The following is a 24,054-nucleotide window of genomic DNA, read 5'->3' on the forward strand; positions in this document are numbered from 1 at the left end:
TATCAATAAAGTCATGTAAACGCGGTTTACTTGAGTTATCAGTTTACTGGTGTGCATGTAAACGCACTCATTGATTGTCGCCACTGATCTTAAACTGTCGCTGTTTCGCTTGTTTGGCGTTCACAGAGTCCAGAGACAAACAGCGTCACGTGATTCATGGCTGTTAAAAGTGAAAGTAAAATTTCCGACATTTTGGTTGAAGCTTCTGACCGAAGACATTTTACTCCCTCCGTCTTGTGTGCTTTTCAGTAAGTTGAAGTCAATTCTATTTCTTTAGGCTATATTTAACAAATACATTGTGTTCTGGAAACGAGTGTCTTAACTAGTTAAGTTAGTTAAACTGCTTAACTTAGTTGAGTAGCTAGGCAACAATTCGGTGTCATGGGCTAATAGGCTTTAGCTAAAACTAAAACTAACCAAAACTCGATAGTGTTTAAGTGTCAAGTTTTGTCTCTCCACTTCACTTAAAGAGCACCTATCATGGAATTTTGAAATGTACCTTTCATGTAGTGTGTAACATAGATCTAAGTGAACAAAAACATCCTTCAAAATTTTGAAATATGACAGTACACCGTATATATAGTTATTTTCTTTCAACATTTACATTTTACATTTACATTTAGTCATTTAGCAGACGCTTTTATCCAAAGCGACTTACAAATGAGAGCAATAGAAGCAACTACAACAGTCAGAGGCTACAGTATGCAAGTGCTGTAACAAGTCTCAGTTAATCTAACACAGAACACACAGGATTTTTTTTTTATTTATTTTTTTTTTAAATAAATTAGACAGACAGAAAAATGAATAGAATGTTAAGTGCTATTCTTGATTGGTCAGGTGCTGCTGGAAGAGATGCGTCTTTAGATGTTTTTTGAAAATGGCTACAGACTCGGCTGCTCGAATTGAGATAGGCAGGTCATTCCACCAGGTGGGGGCAGTCCAGGAAAAGGTCCGTGACAGTGATTTCATGCCTCTCTGGTATGACACCACAAGGCGTCGTTCACTGGTAGAACGCAAACTCCTGGAGGGTGTGTATGTCTGAACAAGCGAGTTAAGGTATATTGGTGCAGAGCCAGTGGTTGCTTTGAAGGCGAGTACCAGTGCCTTGAATTTGATGCGAGCGGCTATTGGTAGCCAGTGGAGTCTGATGAAGAGAGGCGTGACGTGCGCTCTCTTCGGCTCGTTAAAGATCACCCTCGCCGCTGCATTCTGGATCAGTTGCAAGGGTTTGATAGTGCATGCCGGAAGGCCTGCTAGAAGAGCATTACAGTACTTTCAAAAGTAAGAGTCGACTCTGAGTCATTTTTAAGAATCGTTAGAAGACCGAAGCTTTTTCTCTGACTAGATGACGTCAACTTGTCAAGTTATTTGAATACGATACGCCCACTTATTGCTCCAAGACGCCTGTGAAAATTAGAAAACATCATGGCGACGAGACGCGGTGTTCTGAAGTGCGACTCAAAAGCAAACTTTTTTCATCTGCCCAAGGATGAGCATTTGAAGACTAAGTGGCTTGAAGACAAACCATAAATTGTCGCGATTGTGTGTTTATTTAATCGTCAAATGTATGTTTCGCGATCTCAGGAAGCTTTTATTATGGACTTCTATTATGGCACATGGTATCTTCTTCGTCTGTCTGTACCATATATGGACTACATGTGCACAGAGCGCCCTCCGGCTGCCAGTATGAATTGAAAACAACACATAAGAGACTCAATCGCTCATGATTAGGATACATCTGCGCATTTTGAGGAAGTATTGAATAAAAAATACTCCTCTGTTTAGAAATTTGACACAGACATATGAGAATCTATCAATATGTCTCCTCATCTGCACACTTTTGAACTAAAAGCCCTGTGGGATGTTGATTTGTCGCGAGTCTTTGTGAGGAGAATAGGAGTTTTTTTATGAATGAGATCAGCTGAGGCTCATATTACAATCAAACGGTTCCGACGCGGTTTTCATATTCATAACTCCTGACACATATTAACAAATTACTGTCACTATAAGACTTTGATGGGCGTTCCGTTTCCGAAAATATCTGCACAGACTATACCAATCACAACTGACTGGGTCATCGGACCAATCACCGCAGATTAGCGTCACGTAAAGGCGGGGTTTTGAAAAGTGAATCACTAAAGGAATCATTTGAGAATCGCTGTCAAAACAGGTAAAAATAAATACATTTTATAAGAAAACTAAAGTCTTTTTTGTCATTGCATGCATGCAAAACTGTTGTTGGGGACTTCTAAAACAATATTTGGAACATTTTAAATGCCATGATAGGTGCTCTTTAAAAAGATTAGCACATTAGCATATCAGATTATATCACGAATTTGCCTAAAAGCGCATAGCATGACGAATGTCGACAGAATTGAATGTAAACAAAAATATTCTTCAAAATGTTGCGTCATAACGGAGTTCATCCAGGAAGTCTCTTTCTGAAGTTGTTTTTATTTCACGTTACTAAAGTGTTTAAAGAACATTCGTGTGATTACAAATGCATAAACAGAAATCAAATATAATTTGTGCGAAGGCTTTCGTGCAGGGCCGAACTGGCACAAAAAACAAACGGACAAATCCAGTCCATGTATCCCACATGTTTTGCCATGAATTTTTTGAGGTCATGGGCCTTTACATTGAAAATAAAGAAATAAATACAAATAGATATGACTGAATCTCAAATGTAGTTAACATTATTCATATTGCATGTATTTCACATATAAAGGCACAATTAACAGTAAAGCATTTATTATGGTTTGGTATGCAGTAAAGGCAAAATGTAGAGCATTCTAAGTAACAATAAAATCTGTAAAAAGATAACACATGCAGGGCTTTAATGCAGGGCTACACTTAAATATTAAATTATGTTTTATTTAAACAATTTATTAGAAGTGAACATATAGAATTTATTAAAAGTAAAACATACAAAGTCATGCCCTTGCCCTTAAATTCAGGGCTGTTGAGCTAATTTGACAAAGTTGTTTTGTTGAATTTTCTCTCTTCTGAAAATGTAGCATAGCTCACTGTATCCAGAGTTTGACTTTAGTGTTTTTAAGATCGCAGTAGTCACCGGTAAAAATAAGCTAAGCGATGTGTTTATTTAAAAGAAAAAGAAAAGAAGAAAGAAAAAGATCTGTGGAGTTTTGTAATAAAAACAAATCCTAAAACAACCTCAGTAAAAGTGACAATATTTGATGCAAGTATAAAATAGTCACATTTCTACAGTACGAGGTGATTTTCTTTAAGGGTGTTTCTGTGTGGACTGAAAGCAAGGAGCCTTTAAGCTTCTCACATACGAGCGTATACCATAACTCAAACCATATAAATGGGTGAAGAGACTGAAGGTGCAGAATGCTCCGGATCTCCCGATGTATACGTGTTTGTAATGTATATGTTAAAGTTTTTCTTGTTGTTTGCAGTTTGGACTCTTCTCTTTCTTGGTGAAAGTGCTTTGACCAGGGGAACACAGACCTTCAAATCATGTCAAATCAGGTAAGCGCCGATTTCGCAGCGCAGAATTCATCTTCTCATCACATCTTCTGTCCAATCAAATGGTCTCTAGAATCTGAAGGGTCCCGCCCCCTTGATTATAAATAGACGCTGAAGGGCTGAAATCGGTCAGACGTTCACACATTTACTATTTTCTACATGGTGAATGCAGGGGCGTAAATTTAATCTAACAGTTGGGGGGTACGATAAACATGAAATTTCTCAAGAGCAATTTTTGAAGGGGACACAAATAAAACAGCCAAAATCGTACTTATAAGGATATGTGTACCATAAAAAAAATAAAAAACATTTTGTGCTTATTTGGTGTTTTGATGCACTGAAAAATGATCTAATGTCCGTTTTTCTTTTTTCTGTCATTTTACAAAGCATTTAACACAAAGCGATAGTTGTTTAAATATAAGTAAGGTTCACCCACAGTCATATTATAATTATTAAATTATCTTGCGTCCTCCACAAAGTATTTTATACTATCATATTCAGATCTTTAGATATTCAACTGCAGCAAGCCTCTGATCTGCCACTTATTATCATATTGAGCAAAACCCAACACAGATCTGGCGGAGCGGCCGTCCACATATAGCCTACTTTAGATTTAGAATTAGCGCCAATTCGGGGGCGGGTTACTTGAATTTTGGGTTCCTTAGCCTATTATTCTTAATGAAAAACACAGCTAGAAAACAGTACAATGACACATTCCCTTAAATAGGCACTTTTACATTTCGCTTTGAAACCAAATCTTCCGCGATCATCTTATCTGTCAGCTGTTTGCTCGTTCGGCTTGTGCTGTATTGAGCAGACACGTTCAGTTTTTAATTGTTGTGTCTGTTCTCTAACTGAACTAGGTGGGAGAGTGGGGTAAAGTGAGACATTTTTTACATTTGCTCCACTCTAAGCGAGCTAAAATGACATATCAGTAAAATTGACACATTTCCCATTAATTCAGGATGTTTCCTAGCAATGGAAATTATCAGAATGTATTCGGGATCAAAGTCAGTGAAAATATGATTGTTTAAAAAAAAGTCGTCTTGTGTCTCACTTTACCCCAGCTTAGGGGTAAACTGAGACAGACCAGAGAAATCAAGGGGGTAAAGTGAACCACTTACTTTTTCCACTCTGAAACTACCATAACAACACATGTTGTAACAGTTAGAATCCTGACAGCTAGCTTGACAACCACACATTCCAGAACTAATGTCGGATTAACAGAATCATGGGGATTGGTCAAAAAGCCATTTTTTTTTTCTAAACACTTGAAAGTAACTCTAAACAAAATCAAATACAACATAATATAATTCAAAATGTTTTAATTAACATTCAAATGACCGATAGAACCAGTTAGATTAGAGCACAGTCTGGGGGTCAGAACATGGGGCCCTTAGAGCCAGCTAGTGTCTGGGGGTCAGAGCAAAGGACAATCAGAACCAGCTAGAACAGCCTGGGACTCAGAACACAGGACTAGACCCACCTGGATTAGAACATCGGCCTACTGTCATACTCTACAACTAGGCCTACTCTACATTCCTGAAGGTTACAGGGAAAGATGAGGAGTTGCTCTCTCCGTGTGGTTACTCCAGGCCTTTAGGTTGAGGCAGCTTCTTCACCACATCACTTTTAGGAACATGTGCCCCAGGTTGTCTTCCTGGTGTATTGCCTTGGCATGATGGCTTTTCTACAATATTTATGACATTAAAAATAAAAAATATGCAATGTAATATTACTTTGAAATATTTTTAAGACTAAACTTAACTTGTGCCTCAAGTCTCACTTTACCCCAGATCATTTGTCTCACTTTACCCCACCACCACATTTTTAGAAAAAAACGATCTCTCTTAGCAATTCAGGCTAATCTTCAGCTAGCATCATCACATGGTTTTATGTGTTGGTAGTTCATCAACATGTGTGATATAAGTTTTTCTACTTGAATCAATTTGCTTTGGCACAACAGTTGATTAAGTTGACAGCAAGAAAAGTTGTTTCTAAACTTAAAACGCATTTTTTTTGTCCCGGTTGCGTTTGTATTGTTTTACTACTTACACATTTATTTGAAGTATATATCGTTATATTATTTACAATACTCAGCATGGTTTTTTTTGGGGGGGGGGGGGGGGGGGGGCAGTCCTCAGATTGGGAGGGTCCTGCCCCCCCAATCCCCCCCGTGATTTAGGCCCCTGGTCACAATAAAGACGTAACTTTCCATGAATGAAATAAAACAGCCATGAATAAGAGCATGTTGGAAATAAAAGTGCTGAATGTATTTCTCTCTCTCTGTTTATGAAGTTGCGTTCAGCCGTTCACTCAGCGGGTTGTTGCTCCATAGGCTCACCGTATGTAACTTTAAACAAGACCCACTCGTTTAAAACTCCTTAAATTATATTAACATGCTATAATATTCTGACAAAGTGCCAGATGAGATGGACTCTGTAATAGCTATGGTGTATTCGCAGTTTTGTTTATTTTTCTGACAATGTTTGCATATTCCAGAGAATATTCACTCTTTAGTCTATTAAACACAGACCTTTTAAAACTGTAGTTTAAAACTAATGCTTATATTTATGGGGAGTTGATAGACTAACCTATCATTTATTTATGTTCTCCACTTGAAAACAATAGACTTTTTAAATGTATTTGTCCTGTTGTTAATATGCTGTAGTTATAAATAAAAAAATGCAACAGCATTAATGTTAAAAAGACTTTGCACTGTATTTAAAAAGTTGTACTCTTTCATACTCTTCTCTTGATGTAGAAGTGTCTTTTGTTCTGTATGTAAGGGAGTGAAATTGCAAAAATGACCGTGTTTAAAAAGTTCAGTTCAGTTGTTCAGTTCAGTGCTGTTGCTATAATTGTAAAAAAAGAAATAAAACAATAAATAAATATCGGTTCTATATATTGGTTATCAGCACATAAACATGCAAATATTCAGTGTTGGTATCGATTATAAAAAATCAATATCGGGCGATCACTTTTGACAATTGACACTGTATGCATTTGACAATGGTTTTATGTATTTTACACAGAACCCAGTGTTGATGAGAGAGGAAGATGATGGAGGTCTGCGGCTGCTGTTGATCGGGAAAGCTGGATCTGGGAAAAGCGCCACAGGAAACACCATCTTTAATGAAACTGTGTTTGAGTCAAAACTGAGCCCTTCCTCAGTGACCAGAGTCTGTCAGACACACACCGCTGCTGTTAATAACAGGAGCGTGACAGTGATCGATACTCCAGACTTCAGATTCTCCACTCACACTGACTTTGATTCACACTCAGAGCTGAAGAGAGCTCTTGAATTATGTTCAGCAGGAGCTCATGTGATCCTGCTTATTCTGTCTTTGAGCACTTTCACTGAGCAGGAGATGGACTTCATTCACTGGTTTGAGCTGAAGTTTGGAGCAGAAGCTCTCAGATTTACTCTAGTGCTCTTCACTCGTGCAGAAAAACCACACAGTAGAACACTAGGAGAAATGATCAGGAGAAACACTGAGCTGTCTGATTTCATTAATCGATGTGGAGGGGGGTTTTGTGGAATGAACAATAAAGATCCAGCAAACAGACGGCAGGTGAATGAACTCATGGAGAAGATCAACAGACTCGTGTCTGAGAACACAAACTCCTGCTACACACTAGACATGATGAAGGAGAACGAGAGGAGAAGAGAGGAGGAGGAGAGGAGAGCAGAGGGGGAGAGGAAAGCAGAGGAGGAGGAGAGGAGAGCAGAGGAGGAGAGGAAAGAGAGAGAACATCAGAGGAAATTAGAGACAGTCAGAGAAGAGACTGAGACACGAGTGAAGAGAGAATTTGAGGAGCAGAAAGGGAGAGGAGAAAATGCAATGTTACTGGACAACGGGAAGAGGTTGACACAGAAAAGAGTATTACATTTTTTATTATTATTATTATTTGTTCTTATTTTGATAGCAGTTGGAGTTTTATTGTACTTCTACATCTGAGCATTTTAAAACTCTTAGCACGCGTATGGTTTATTGGAGATCGGACATTTATTGAATTTCCTGTCATGTTTGATTTGAACAGAATAAATTGAAAGCAACTATATGCATGCAGGAACACACCGGTGTGTTTAACTTTGTTAGTGAGGAGACTTCCATTACTCTCATAGACTTCCATTGTTTTCATTGAAAATGCTGATTATTTTAATTTGCACATGTACACAGTAAAATTATAACTGTATATTTACTATAACTCTGGTTGCCTCTAAAATATTGTATACAAACTGATTGTATTAATGTGTATTTGCCTGCACCGAGCATGAATTGAAGCATCCATTAATTATGCTGTTGCCATCACCTTTGTTATATAAATTGCTTGCTTTTCTATGCTGTTGTAATCTTTTTTCCCTGTCATGTTTATGGATTTTAATGACTTCATGGTATAATTATTTTGATTGTTGAATTCGGTTATGCAATAAATTCATGTATTCTCCCAATGTTGCTGTAGTTTTAGCAAATGTGTTTCTCTTGCTCTGGCCAAAATGTAATTCATTAACCGTGCACAACATCTAACCATTTCAAATTAGAATTACAATACATTATACATCTAATGTCTGGTGGAAAACAGCCTTCCAACTTGCCCAGCCATACCTAATAAAAACCTTCAAACTCAAGGACTCTAGAAGGATAATCTGGTTATTTTTAAAATGGAAATGGTTATGAGAGAAAAAAATTAATCCGACCATGGAGCTGAGTGTGGACGAAGGAGCTGAACACGCAGTGCCGGATGAAGCTCTATGAAGCCTCTATGCAGGTATAAGAATCAGGGGGGATTTTATGTGGGCTGATAGAATAAGGTTCAGCGAGAAATTAAAGGTAGAGTGTCAGTGGTCCATTTGAGAGAATGGAAATGATACAGCCATTCAGATTTATAAACTCTGGGTTGTGATAATGCTCCTAAGGAGTTGATTGCCATTAAACAAGAAGGAGAATAAGTGCGCATGTTGGTAACTGTAGTGTAGTGTGGACTACATGACACTAGAGAACACGCCAGTTCAGTAAAGGCTAGAGAGTGACGTATAGAAAATAAGGGAATGAGAAATAAATGGATGTTCAGTGACTGAGCTGTTTGTGTGTTGTGATGTTCCACCTCAGAGTTTATGAAATAACCATCTGTTACAGTAACTGCCTGCTAGAAATGTTATGTTCCCAGAACGCTCTCAGAACGTGCCCGCTTGTGTCAAGGATATAGCATAATAACGTTCCCAGAATGTTCAGAGACATCACAATGTGCAGTTCTTTTAAGGGTTGGGGGACGTTATTTGGCGAACCTTCACTGAACATTCAGAACATTCTCTGAACTTTTAGGGAACCATATTTTATTTGAAAATTTGATGTTCCCAGAATGTCCCCGCTAGCCTTGTAAAATAAAATTTATTGAAAATTTGAGCTAAATTGACTAACATAAATGGCTGCGCAAACTGCAAAATTAAGGTAAATAAATGTCTCAAATGTCTTACAAAAAATACTTTTATTTTCTTGATTATTATAGTGAAATCTTTTCTATAAAGTGCAAATCTCTTGCAGTGAAACATTAGCTAACAACAACACACGCATGAGTTAATGTAATTATCACTGCATCAGCCACTACACAATCACTGCCTGTTAAATAAAGCAACATGCAGCATAACACCAGTGTTTACTGGCCCATCCTGGACTGAAGCCGACTCTACTCAACACAACGATAACCTCACAAAACTTGACAGACAGAAACAGAACAGAGCTCAACATCTGGATTATTACAAACCAGTCTGACTGTATTTTCTTCATGAGAAGGTGCTGATGTTTTATTGAAAATAATAAAGTTTGAAGTCATCCTTATGGAAGTGACTTGATTCTTGTGCTGATTCTTGATGTCTGTGTGAGTCTAAACGACACCGCTCAAAACACTTTCTGCATAATGAATTTTAAAATCAGAACAATTTACATTAAATAATGCAAAATAGTTAACACTCTCAGACTCAGGAGAGGAGCAGTAAATCAGGCCACTCCATGATGATTGACCATCATTGATTAAATTCATCTGATCAGAATTTATCTTACAATTTTTTAGCTGTAACTAACATGTTTTGGAAACACAGTTACAGCAGCCAGAGATGATCTAATGTAAAAATGACAAGAAACAAAACGCTGAACGTTTTTATTCAAACGTTATTATTTTCAATGAAACACCAACATTTAAACCTCTGTTAATTTTCATTAACGATCTCATTATCGCTTTTTAAAATGTTTATTAAACCATTCATTCATTGATCAGTCATATTCTTTATCGGTTACTGTCAGCAACTGCCAGTGTTGGGGGTAACGCATTACAAGTAACTTGAGTTAAGTAATAATATTACTTTTTCCAAGTAACTAGTAAAGTAACGCATTACTTTTCAAATTTACAACAAAATATCGGAGTTACTTTTTCACATTAATTTGACTGACAGCCATGTTGAGAAAAATAAGTGCAGAGGCGTTGTGTAAACATGATGGTTATTGTAGTTCTAGACTAAATGTGAGCATTTATTTATCTCACTTGCACAATAAAGATTATATACTCCTCAAAATGAATAAAATCAGTCAAATGCAAAGTCAGAGTACTATGCAAACCTCCAATAATTAAATATTAAATAAAGCAACTATTTTTATGCATAATCTACCTTTATATTTAATTTACCAATGTCTTGCTGCTGACTTTTGATGATGAAAATAACTAGATTTTTTGTTTTTATTGGTAAAACTTTTTTCTCCTGCATCCTATTCTCCCATTATCCAGAATGGCAGCAGAGCTGCGCCCTCTACTGTTCATGCTTGAATTTGCATTTTTACCTCAGCCTGGGTAGCCTGGGAAAACAAAAAATTTAGATTTGCACTGAAAGTAGTCTGGCAAAGACCACATTCAAACCCATTTCTAATCCCTAGAAATCGATTAGAAACGTTGGGGCGGGCTTTAGACGATGACGACAGCGCAGCGACATTGAAGCAGATTTGCAGCTGTGGAGCATCACTCGTTCGAATCAGCTATCGCGTCTGTTTTAAGCGATTTAAACTTTTCCTTTTCGTTAAAACCCGAGCAAAGAACAACACTCGAAGCCTTCATATCTAAAAAAGATGTTATTGCTGTCTTACCGACTGGATTCGGCAAAAGTCTGATACCAGCTTGGCCCTTTGGTGGCTAAACGAATGGGTCTTAGCGAGAGCCCTCTGGTAGTGTTAATGCTTTACAAAATATAGTTTTAAGTCCTTTTAATGCAAGAATGTAGTTGTTTAAAGCTCAAATCTGTGGTTTATTTATAAAGAGAGCGCTTTTTTAAAAATTTGATCGGCCGTGTTCGGAGTTGTGAGCTCCAGTGGTTCAGCGGCGCTCAATCGCTCATTAACCCCACCGAGAGCAGCCTTTCCTCAGCCAGTCCTTCTGCCGTCTGCCGCTGGCTCTGATGTCTCTGTAGTGGTTAAACATAAGATATGATTCATCTCGTCTTGTGTAGATCTAACGGCTGATCTTTGCTCTCATTAATCTATAATTTGTTCCCAGACAGATCGTTTTGACTGTGGGCAAAGTGAAGTTTCATAACTTTATATTTTTAAGCTATTAAACTTTACCGTTGTAGTCTCCTAGCGCTGACTTTGACTGAATTGCTTTATTTATTGTATAGCTTCTTATACCTTTTACTTATACTTTTATAATTGCTATTGATGATCACACATAAACTGACATTTAACAAAAAGAGACTGGGTTGTGTTTTATGTCATATTTAATTTATTACAGTGATAATCATAGCCTATATTATGCCTATATTATGTGTATGTTTTTTTTTAATGTAAACAAAAAGAGGCTGTTTTTTTAATATTTCGTTTTGTTATAAACATGCATTGAAGATAATATGCATTGCCTGCACTACATATACAAATATATACTGAGTGATACTGTCAGCATTGTAGGCGGACTAGTTTCCTCCCGTCCTCGGGAGTTCGTTCTCCGGAGTCAAACTTGGCAAGTCACGGACGCAAGTCAGAAGTTCGCGTACGAAATATGTCATAAAACACCACTGCCTCATTTCATAAAAAATAAAAATCTTAAACTTAATAGCCACACGAATGTGGTTCAGTCAACGCGTAGCTAGGCCTACATTGATTATCTTATATATTTTTAATAAAACGAAGTATAAAACACCCTGCCTCTTTTCGTTTACATTTAAAAAATAATATATTAAATATTAATATGTGGTTTAGGTAAGGTGACCAGATTTCTGAAATGGAAACCGGGGACATTTCCTATTTGAGAACACAAGTACAGACAAGAACGCATATTGAACTATCCAATTGCGCCGAGAGGCATTTGAGCGACGCCCGTTGGTGACGCCCCCTTTGGAAATGATTTGTCTATGAAGCTTTGCCAGACCATAACTCAGTCACTACTGAGAATGGTCTGGTTTTAACCAGGCTACAGCCTGGGGCTTATTATTTCAATTTTGGTATGAAGAGGTCTTTACCGTTGCACAAAAAATAACTTTTTTGTTATAAACAAAAACAAGCCCAGCCCAGGTGAGAAAAAGTAACGCAATATTGTAATGCATTACTTTTCAAAGTAACCCCAACCCCAACCCCAACCCCTTTCCCCAACACTGGCTACTGGTCTTATGTTTGGTGCTGTGTTTTCTTTGCAAGTAAGTTAGAAATCAGAGAATGTGTTCATGTCAAGGTTTTTAACATCACAGGATGATACTTCCTGTTGGAGCCATTAATGGGGTATGTCATTTTCTTTCACACCACTAGAGGGTGCTCAATGTATTTATATTGTCAAGTCGGCACAGAAGTGTGCGCAAAGAAAGTCAAACAAACTTCACCGTATGTGATGAACTTGAATGGATAGGTTTGATGAAACGCTTAAATGAACTATTTCTTCTTTGTTTATTTTTGCTTTTGTTTGGTTTGGAAAGGAACACACACTAAATGGATTGGAATATCCAACTTTATTTTGAAATGTATGGACATTGCCGTTAGTTTATCAGTTCAAGAAACACACGTCAAAACCAAATAGAGCAAGCAAGCGCCTACACTTCCATTGCTATTGTGGTATAGTACAAACTTTTGACCTTTAAAACAGATGAAAAAAATATATATAAAAAAGATTATTCAATAAACTGAATAAAATTTCCAGTTTTCTCAAAGTTAGAGGAGCGTGTTTTAAAAGGTATGCAACTCAAAAATAAAAACAAATCTGTTGAACGAACTTAAATATATTAAGGAAGACTTTTCCACAAAATGGAATTACATTTTCCAACAAAATCGAATTGGTTTGCAATGATTTGTTGTAATCTTGTTGTATGAACTTAAATTCATTATTTTTTATATTTATAGACTAGATAAAGTATATTTACTAGATAAAGTAGGATAAAGAGAGATAGAACTGATGACCATATGTAGACTGTGGGATCTGTCAAACTAATTTATTTTATTTATTTCAATAAAAACTAAGAACCAACACAACACTTGTTCGCATGATAAGTGTAACATTTGTAGCATGCAAATAACGAGCAAGTAAAACCAGTCTCATCACTGGCATTATCACAGTTACAGCTCATTGAGAACAAGATTGAATTATTTCACACTTGACCTCCGTCCTTCAGTGATTCTGCTTGTCAGGTGTTCATCAGTGTCTGAATTCATTCACTTTGTTTCATTCACTCTGTCAAGTGGTCTATATCAGTGAACTAAGAGGGAATAGTGAATGAGGGTATAGGGTGAGATGTGGAACACAGCCTCTGAGTGTCGACTTTGAGCGCTGCTAACTCACAGTATATCCCTGTGCACGCAAAAAAATAAATAAAAAAAAGATTTGTTGGACTTATATAGAAAAGAAGTGTCAAGTGGCTCAACGCAAATGTGTTGAGTGGTTTCCACAATTAACCATTTAGTCTAATGAACAAAAGAAATATGTGTATATGAGTGCCCACAGCCTAAGCACAGGCACTCTTCTGCAAAATGATAACCACAAAATTACAGAAACTCCTCTAAAACTCCAACATAACTGAACATTAAACACTAACATAAACTAACAACATCTTTCCCTTTACTGAAAAACACATAAAATATCACATTAATCCCTAAATTGACTCTCCTAATGCAGTCCCTTGCAAAGCATGCTGGGAACTACAGATCCACTGCCCAGTTTGTTCTTTTCACTCAGCAATGTTAAGTTGACCGAACAAACACTTATTAAGCTGAGAATACTCATTTTTAGTAGAAACAACTCAGTAAATTTAAGTTCATGTAGTTACACGAGTTTGTTAAGTAATGTGAACAAGGATGATTTGAGTGCAACTAACAACAGTGAAAGTTAATTTTTTTGAGTGTATAGGCTATTTTCTCAAAAACAATAAATATTACCCAGAATGCATCGTTTTCTATGGTATATTACTGTTTTCATGGAAAATGGTATGTTATCAGAAACCAACATTGAATTATAATAGCCAGTGGTATATTAGTGACATTGGACTAATGGCGCTTTTCCATTACCAGAACCAGCTCAACTCGACTCGACTCAGCTTGCTCACTTTTCGCTCCGTTTTCCATTGCAGATAGTACCTCGACAATAGTACCTGGTCGTACTGACGTAATCTTCTACACAACACACATCTGCTACCCACACACACAGGAAATGGATGTGGCTGTTTCTCACAGCAAGAAGACAAACGTTGTTTCAGGAGAGGCAATCTCTGGCAAAACTATTTAATAATGGTGGGTTATTCAGGATACTCCGTCTGGCGCGTGCAATGATGACGCAGCGAATAGTGACGATTCTCTCTGACCAATCAGCAGTCTGCCGTGTTTTTACGTCACATTTCTCGCTCAGAACCTCGCCGGAGGTGATAGGAAAAAAAAGTATCTGGAAGAAAGTACAGGTACAACTTTTACACAAAGTCGAGTCGAGCCAAGCTGGTACTGTGTAGTGGAAAAGCGGCATAACATTGATTTGTTGTTGACTGTGATCATGTCTGTTGTCCAGCTGCTTGTACTGTACTTTTTTGATGCGTCATATTTTCATTAGGAGGAAGAAAACACAGGTGGAAACATCTAACATAACAACTCATTCGTCACATCTGAAACCTCTTTGAAATCTCTTTATCATGTCTTTGTTTTTCTGACATGTTAATGTATGTGGGTGTGTTTGTTGTTGTATTCTGCCCTCCCTGACAGTGGTTAATTGTCTTTAAAATGCTTGAAATGTTTTCATGAATTCCAAACTATCTCCGTAGATACCTTGGGTGTGGAAGCAGTTTCTGTTTTTGAATACATGACGTCCAGAAATAGTTTTGGTTTGCATTGATTGACAGCTGCATCATTTCTGCCTCCACCTACAATTGTTCAAGTGTTCATACATTCATCTTTTCCTTTTTGTAGTTCAGGGTGAAGGAAAGAAAAATAAACTCCTCAATGAACTCACTGCAATTAGTGACTGTCAGATGTCCAAAAATAACAAATCATGGAATCCTGTTTAGCAGGAGCATCTGTAACCTTGACAGATTAATTGTTTGGTGTTTTAAAAACAACAGTCTCTTTTGATCATTCAACCAAAAAAAAAAAAATATATATAATAATTAGAAAAGAACATACATTGTTCAATGACAATAACAAAGACAGAGAGAAGCAATGCAAACAATGGACAAAGATGACAATATCGTGCAGCATTTTCATCAACCACCTGCACTGTAAAAAGAGATGTGTTAAAAACACAGAGTGTGTTGATGGTATTTTGGCATGTTGTGGAGATTCAACAGACATTGTGTGTTCAAATGTAACTCTGGATAGAACAGCAATGGGTGCAGGGCAGTTTGTGTTTATGAAATTATAGGTAAAATTATAGGTATATTGTATATGGTATAAAAAGCTCTAAAATAAATAAACAGTACATTAAAATGAATAAATACAATCTTAATTTATAAAAATGTAAAGATGAACGGGTGTTTTGTCAGCCAATCACATCGTGCCTCTTGTCTTTTCAAATGCTTTCACTTGGTATCACTGACCAGGGGTGCGTTTCCCAAAAGCATCGTTAGCCAACTATGGTCGCAAGTTCGGTCGTTATCAACATAGTTCAACGAGTCGGTGTTTCCAGAAACCATCGTTCCAACGAACATTCGCAAACAGCGTCGCAAACTTGTGTGGTTGAAATGACAGCTCTCGACCTGTGGTTAGAAGCATAGTTTCTTATTTGCAGGACATGTGGACTTAATAAATCCTTACCTTGAGCAAAATAAGCAAGCTGACACTCAGTACAACCTAGCCTATATCTTTTATTTCGAATACATACAAATGTCAATTATGTATTTTAGTTTGTCAAGAGATTTAAAGCACCGTTTTTGAAGAATGCGCATGTGCGGACGTGCACTAGTATGTAAAATCGAGCTTGTGATTGAATCTGAAAATAAAGCAAAATAACGGAGAAAAATAAGAATTATCCTCAGATGCCATGTCTGTAATTTATAGCAAAAAGTCTAGCATTAATTTGATCTCAAACTAATTAAATACAATAAGTTAATACTCCACCACCTGCGTGACATCATTAACCAACGTGGTTGAACGACAGATTTCCGACAATATGGTTTCGGGAAACAATCGTGACTAGCTAGTTGATTTCTTCAACGATCCATCGTACTATGGTAGTTAAGCAGTGAGTACATCGTTGTACGGGAAACGCACCCCAGACTGACTGTATCTCTGTCAGACAGAAACTCTATGTTTACAGCAGTAATCTAATTATTGACCTTACTCTGAATAAGACAATAATCTGATTAAGGCGTTTACATGAGTTGCTTTTAGAATATTACGTTCATGTTCCCGTTTTACATGTTACAGAACATAGCTCGATTAATGGTACGTCATTACGTCCCCATGCCACGCTATGCTGTCCGGCGTCCAATCATAGCGCGACTTTCGTGGGTCTGTTCAAATCAATGGGCTCAGGCAACCCGCTGTAACTTTACCTGCGGGTGTCGCTGTTGGACAGTGTTACTTTATAAAAACGAGTGACTTTTATACTTTTTAATGTAACGTCTAAAGTTACGTATGTAACTTTAGTTCCCTGAGAACAGGGAACGAGCGCTGCGTCTAGCTGACGCTATGGGGAACGCCCTCAGCGTGGCTGGTGTCTGAAGCTACTATCGAATCACGGAAAAGTCTTTGACCGACGTCAACCCATGACGTCATCACCATGCGACCCGGAAGTATATAAGGGCGCTGTGCCAACACAGATACATCTCTTTCGTCTGAAGGGACTGTATGGCAGATAGGCCCTGAAGCATGGCAACGTGATGCAGCGCTCGTTCCCTGTTCTCAGGGAACAGAGGTTACATACGTAACCTTAGACGTTCCCTTTCGAAAGGGAACTCTCGCTGCGTCTAGCTGACGCTATGGGGAACGATATACCAACGCCGCCATGCTGAGGGGAGTGTATGCCCATTGGCAGTGACAACTGTCAACACAAGTAATTCTGCTGAAAAACCTGAGCGACTCCCCCTCAGGTCACACTGGGCTGACAGTGACAGCACTCCCTATGGTCATAGCCCAAGCTATGCAACTAAACGGAACCCTAACGCACTGCGCGGGGTTCCATCCAGACAGCACGAAGGCCCGGGACCACTACTTCAACAGAAGGGGTCCCTTTAAGGGAATGTGGCTAGGGGACCCGAAGGAACCCCAGCCAGTCACTACTCGGGAAACCAGTTCTCCCGAGTGCCACCAGGGAGGCCTGACCTGGTGCCCAAAGTGTTATGGACACTTCGGTTTAGCCAACCCTGTCTGTTCAAAAACAGAGCCTCTGGATGGTGCCCAGGGGGCATCCAAACTAAGGGACTACTTAGCCCGGAACTCAGAGACGGGTTATCCAAGAGAGCAATACTCAGCGTAGCGCTTTACAACCCTTGCTAGCGAGGGGAGTCTGCCTGCTCAAATCAAGGATCTACCAGGTGCTTGTGTTTCAAAGCAGTAGGGAGGCCGAAAGGGCCTAATGACTGATCTAACAGGGAGGCCTCATGAGAGGCCTACGACCGTCTGACCAGGCTCAGGCGGCTGAGTGCTCATAGACGACCCTCATTAAGGGGAGCTGCTGAACCTGCCTGGCGGGTAACCTCCAGCTGTAGGCCCAACTACCACAAGTTCTCCACAGAGAACTGGTAATCAAGAAGTGCCTAGCTCAGGAACTTCGCCTTCAAGGAGGCCTTGTGGGCCTACTACTAGATAGCGGGTATTCCAGGGAGGCCTATAGAGGCCTACTACCTAACAGCAAGCCATGCTGGAAACCCAAGCATCCTGGCTCGGGACTCCGTCCTCAGGGAGGCCTAGTGAGGCTAATACCTAATACCTGACAGCAATACCGCCAATTTTCAGAGCGTTCAAGCTCACTTCCAGGGAGGCCTAGGTAGGCCTACTACCTGCCAGCGAAGCATAGTCCCTTGCTGAGGTTACCTCTTGTTTTCTCAAGGAGGCCTAATGGAGGCCTACTACTTGACAGTCAAGCTACGCAGACTAGTCGAGCATCCTGATTAAGGAACTCGTCCTCAAGGGAGGCCTATTAAGGCCTACTACCTGATAACCAGCCTTTAGGGAGGCCTGGAGAGGCCTGCTACCTGTTTGCAATTCGTGCTAACTGTATCTCAAGGGAGGCCTATTGAGGCCTACTACCTGATAACCAGCCTTTAGGGAGGCCTGGAGAGGCCTGCTACCTGTTTGCAATGCGTGCTAACTGTTTCAGATGACTGGATCCCAGGAACACCTTAGGGAGGCCTGATGGGGCCTACTACCTTGTTCGAGTCAGGGAGGCCTATTAAGGCCTAGAATTAACAGCAGGCCTTCAGGGAGGCCTGATGAGGCCTACAACCTGCCTCTGGGAGTGACCACAATCTGGGAGCTCACCCTCAGGAAAGCCTAGTAAGGTCTTTAGAGTTAACAGCAGGCCTTCAGGGAGGCCTGATGAGGCCTACAACCTGCCTCTGGTAGTGATCACAACCTGAGAGCTCACCCTCAGGGAGGCCTAATAAGGCCTTACAACTAACAGAGGGCCTTCGGGGAGGTCTGATGAGGCCTACAACCTGATAGCCGCCAGGCTAGCTGTCCTGATGCGCACATCGGTACATACCTCCAGTGAGGCCTGGTTGAGGCCTTCCAACTGAAAAGCGCCTTGTTCAAGAGGCCTACTGAGGCCTACAATTGACAGCCGACCTTCAGGAGAGCGTATTACCCCTTTTTAACCTGATAGCCAGCTAGGCTAGTAGTACCTTGATGCTTAAGCATTGGCACCTGCCTTACTAGAGGCCTGATAAGGCCTACCACTGTCACCGTACTGTAGAAAACGGTGCAATCCTTCCTGCTAACTGGGACAGACATATTTGCAAAATGTGGGTTGTAGTAATATTAGACCCTACGGCTCGTCTTCATGGAGGCCTGCTGAGGCCTAACACATGATAGCTACCCATTACTATGGGGACCCGTTCCAGGGAGGCTTGTAAAAGCCTACAAGCTGTACGAGTTTCGCAAAGACGAGAAATAACTGCCAGACAAACAAACTGACTGCTACTTAAACCAACGACTCTCAATGAGAGGAGGCCTCCGATCTAAGTGGTGCACAACCAAAGGTGACGGTGCCTCAGCAACGCGCCTCCTTCATCCACATACCAACTGATGCCGCAGCACTCAGTCATAACAGAGACAAACTAATCCAACCTGCAGTGGCTTAGGGAACTGAAGACACATAGTAACCCTAAGCGGTAGACAAACACTACATTCTATCAGAAAAGTGTGCTACCGCCTAGTAATCCGCAAACATTTTCAAAGAAAAGAGCGGCGGCCTAAACACTACTCTCAAAATGAGAGGAGGCCCATCTTCTGAAAACCATGCGCGGTGGCCTATCTGGCGCCATCTTGACCAAACAGGGAAAGCCAACACACGCTCACCTACACAGCCCAGAGACTGGTGCTGTGTTAAGCCTAACTAAGCAGGGGAAAGACAGTTCTCTCTGATGAATACCAAACTCTATACAGGAACCTGGGGTCTGTAAGAAATACATATTTTTAGTGTAACACACAAAAAATGACCACTCTCACCTGCGGCATGCTGAGCGAAGACTCATTGTGCAGTTCTCACCACCATGTTCTACCGCCCTTGAATGCCTGAAAGGGGCGTTCTCACTGAGCAAGTCCGGGCGGGCCATCAGAACATAGTTCTACTCATCATAGGCCTGCCTCAGGCCTGATGTAAGAAGCGCCTGGGTAAAAAGTCATAAAAAGACATTAAAAAGGAAAAAGGAGAGGGCTATGATGTAACCGCCCTCAAGGGAAGTGATCCATCACCAACGCCTTCGTTGAGAACGTTTGTCCTGGATCACCTCCCTTAGATCCTTTTTCCCGCGGGAATCCCGTCTCCTCTGTGCCCTGCTCCTCCATGGAGGGGGGGCACGAGAGGAGACGCTAGCCCTCTGGTCCTGCCTACGGTCCTCAGACCGTGAAGGACCAGGTCCCGCCTGCCTGGGTGGGGGCGCGGATCTCAGCGGTATGCATGTCTTAAATGCCGCTGAGCGCGCCTTCGCCTCCCTGAACTTTCCAACCACCGCCTCCACGGAGGTGCCGAAAAGTTCAGTAGGCGAAACCGGCGAATCAGGAGAAAACCTTTTTCTTTCTCCCCGATATCAGCCAGGCCCAACCACAGATGCCTCTCCGTAACCACCATAGCCGCCATAGAGCGGCCGATAGCAGCAGCAGTCTGCTTGGTGGCCCGGAGAGAAAGATGTGTGGTGCGGCGCAGCTCAGCAACCGCCTCAGGGGACAGCCCTGCCCCCTGGTCGAGATCCTCCAGCAGGTCCGCCTGGTACGCCTGCAACACCGCCATTGTGTGCAGGGTCGCACCAGCCTGACCTGCTGCCGCATATGCCCTGCCATTCAACCGCAAGGTAGTTTTCAGCGGTTTGGATGGCAGAGATGGAGCTCTCAGTGTCGACCCCTGCCCAGAGACGAGATAGTTCGCAAACGTCTCGTCTATGGGAGGCATCGACACATACCCGTGCTTACCCGCTGATGTCGGTGAATCCGGGCAGAGAACGGGTTCTTCCATGCCGCCTGGACCTCAGTATGCAGGTCCGGGAGGAATGGAAGGCTCATCTGAGGTGCTGGTGTATGACCGGGGAGAAATCAATCGTCGAGCCGTCCACGAGCGACTTCTCCCCCAATATATATATATATTGTTTTATTTTTTGTAATATTATATGTTGTGTCTTTCAGTTTTTTTTAAGAGACACTGCCCATCTTGCCTCCTTCTTGACAGCCTACATTTCGAATAATAGCTTTGATTAATGATGAAAATTAAGGTTTCAAAATCGTGATTGTTTGGATTGTTTTTTTCTGCCATCGAGCCACAAGTGCTCACTGAATGGCCATATGGCTCGCGAGCCTAGGTTCCCGACCGCTGTTGTAAGCAGACAATTATGAATCTGGGATTACAGATACAAATGTATTGTATTTTACTTTTACAATGAGCAGAATTATTACAACACAAAGAAAAAAAATATAGAGGAGGCCGTGTCCGAGTAAGCAGTCAAGCAAGACACGCAGTCACGCACCATAGCAACACGTCATGGCAACGACATTTAAAGGGTTAGTTCACCCAAAAATGAAAATTCTGTCATTAATTACTCACCCTTATGTCGTTCGACACCCGTAAGACCTCCGTTCATATTCGGAACACAAATGAAGATATTTTTGTTGAAAGCTGATGGCTGAGAAAGGCTTCAGATAGGCCTCCATTGGCATTCAGTACACTTATACTCCCAAGACCGATAAAAGGCACTTAAAATGTCATTACAAAGTCCATCTCACCACAGTGACTCTACAATAATCTTACGATGCGACGACAATAGTTTTTGTGCGCAAAAAAAAATCAAAATAACACCTTTATCCAGCTTGTTATTGCCTTCCGCGTGTGCCTCCACGACGCATGCGCGAGAATATGACGTAGCGCCGGGGCTCGGGATTCCATGAAATGCCACTCTAACCCCATTTTGAGCTCTACGCCGAGACCTAAAGCACGATCAATGTAGAATCCAACAGCTGAGACACGCGCGTCTTCCTCTGATAGTAAACAAATCACTTCTGGGTCATCTGTCCGAACGCCGGATCTGCGTCATATTCTCGCGCATGCGTCGTGGAGGCACACGCGGAAGGCAGTAACAAGTTGGAAAAAGGTGTTATTTTGATTTTTTTTGCGCACAAAAACTATTGTCGTCGCATCGTAAGATTATTGTAGAGTCACTGTGGTGAGATGGACTTTGTAACGATGTTTTGAGTGCCTTTTATCCGTCTTGGGAGTATAAGTGTACTGAATGCCAATGGAGGCCTTTCTCAGCCATCAGCTTTCAACAAAAATATCTTCATTTGTGTTCCGAATATGAACGGAGGTCTTACGGGTCTCGAACGACGTGAGGGTGAGTAATTAATGACAGAATTTTCATTTTTGGGTGAACTAACCCTTTAAGACTAAAAGATACGTAAAAGATAAATGGGAATTTGAGCGCATTGTTACTGTTTTGTACGCGCGGTTATATTAATTATAATACAAATTCTGTTTTATTTGTCACAATATTATTGATGATTGTTTAGAGGGGCACTTTATATACTTTTGATACGAGCCCCCAAAGCCCTCCCCTCTGCACTTGCCTGGTGTGTGTGTCCTGTCACAAAATGCGGCGAAAACTCCTACACAACGTTAATAGTTAGATTAAAGGGTTAGTTCACCCAAAAATGAAAATTCTGTCATTAATTACTTACCCTCATGTCGTTCGACAACCGTAAGACCTCCGTTCATCTTCAGAACACAAATTAAGATATTTTAGTGTAAATCTGATGGCTCTGAAAGGCGTCCATTGGCTCAATGCACTTTACACTCTCAAGACCCTTAAAAGGCACTAAAGACGTCGTTACAAAGTCCATCTCACTACAGTGGTTCTACAATAACTTTATGGAGTGACGAGAATAGTTTTTGTGCGCAAAAAACCCCTAAATAACGACTTTTATAGTGATGACGATTTCAAAACACGGCATCATGAGGCTTCGGAGCGTTATGAATCAGTGAGTCGATTCAGCAGTTTGGATCGCCAAATTTCAGCAGTTTGGCGGTTTGACACGCGATCCGAATCATGATTCGATTCACTGATTCATAACGCTTCGAAGCTTCATGATGCCGTGTTTTGAAATCGTCATCACTATATAAGTCGTTATTTAGGGTTTTTTTGCACACAAAAACTATTCTCGTCACTCCATAAAGTTATTGTAGAACCACTGTAGTGAGATTGGACTTTGTAAGGACGTCTTTAGTACCTTTTAAGGGTCTTGAGAGTGAACCGTGCATTGTGCCAATGGAGGCCTTTCAGAGCCATCAGATTTCAACTAAAATATCTTCATTTGTGTTCTGAAGATGAACGGAGGTCTTACAGGTGTCGAACGACATGAGGGTAAGTAATTAATGACAGAATTTTCATTTTTGGGTGAACTAACCCTTTAAGGTGTGTACATGTCTACAATTCACTTAGATAATGCGACTAAAATAGGCATACTCCACATGTCTTAATTCAATTTTTGTTTAATTCGAGTATGGCTTTAACTGGATTAAGGTAATTACAACCCCAAATCAGAAAAAGTTGGGACAGTATGAAAAAAAAAAATGAAAAAAAGTGATTTCTAAATTTACTTTGACTTGTATTTCATTGCAGACAATATGAACAAAAAATATTTCATGTTTTGTCTGGTCAACTTCATGTCATTTGTAAATATGCATCCTTTCCTGTCATTCAGACCTGCAACACATTTCAAAAAAAGTTGGGACAGTAAAGCATTTACCACTTTGTAATGTTGCCATTCCTTTTCACAACACTTAAAAGACGTTTAGGGACTGAAGACACCAAGTGATGAAGTGTTTCAGGTGTAATTTTGTCCCATTCTTCCTGCAAACAAGTCTTAAGGTGGGCAACAGTACGGGGTCTTTGTTGTCGCATTTTGCGCTTCAAAATGCGCCACACATTCTCTATTGGAGACAGGTCGGGACTGCAGGCAGGCCAGTCAAGTATCCGTACCCTCTTCCTCTGCAGCCAGGACTTTGTAATGTGTGCAGAATGTGGTTTTGCATTGTCTTGTTGAAATATGCATGGACGTCCCTGGAAAAGATGTCTTCTTGAAGGCAGCATATTATGCTCCAAAATCTCTATGTACTTTTCAGCATTAATGGTGCCTTCACAGAAGTGCAAGTTACCTTTGCCAAGGGCACTGACACAACCCCATACCATGACAGACCCTGGCTTTTGGACTTGTTGCTGGTAACAGTCTGGATGATCCTTTTCTTCTTTGGTCCGGAGCACACCGCGTCCATTCCTCCCAAAAAATACCTGAAATACTGATTCATCTGACCACAGGACACGTTTCCACTGTGTGATGGTCCATCCCAGATGCCTCCGAGCCCAGAGAAGTCGACGGCGCTTCTGGACACTGTTAACATAGGGCTTCCTTTTGGCACAGTACA

The 24,054-nt window shown here is 40.5% G+C and overlaps 1 protein-coding gene across 1 annotated transcript; it reads left to right on the plus strand.

The window, feature by feature from the left end:
* Nucleotides 1-158: 158 nt before the first annotated feature.
* Nucleotides 159-8,123, plus strand: LOC307126374 (GTPase IMAP family member 7-like). The gene is made up of 3 exons (XM_079816851.1): nt 159-248; nt 3,423-3,495; nt 6,528-8,123. The coding sequence occupies exons 2-3, from the start codon at nt 3,484-3,486 to the stop codon at nt 7,452-7,454; spliced, it is 939 nt and encodes a 312-aa protein (XP_079672977.1). The 5' UTR covers nt 159-248; nt 3,423-3,483; the 3' UTR covers nt 7,455-8,123.
* The last annotated feature ends 15,931 nt before the right edge of the window (nt 8,124-24,054 follow it).

The sequence above is a fragment of the Gobio gobio genome, assembly GCF_949357685.1.
Source record: "Gobio gobio genome assembly, chromosome: 1".
In the NCBI taxonomy this organism is placed as follows: domain Eukaryota; kingdom Metazoa; phylum Chordata; class Actinopteri; order Cypriniformes; family Gobionidae; genus Gobio; species Gobio gobio.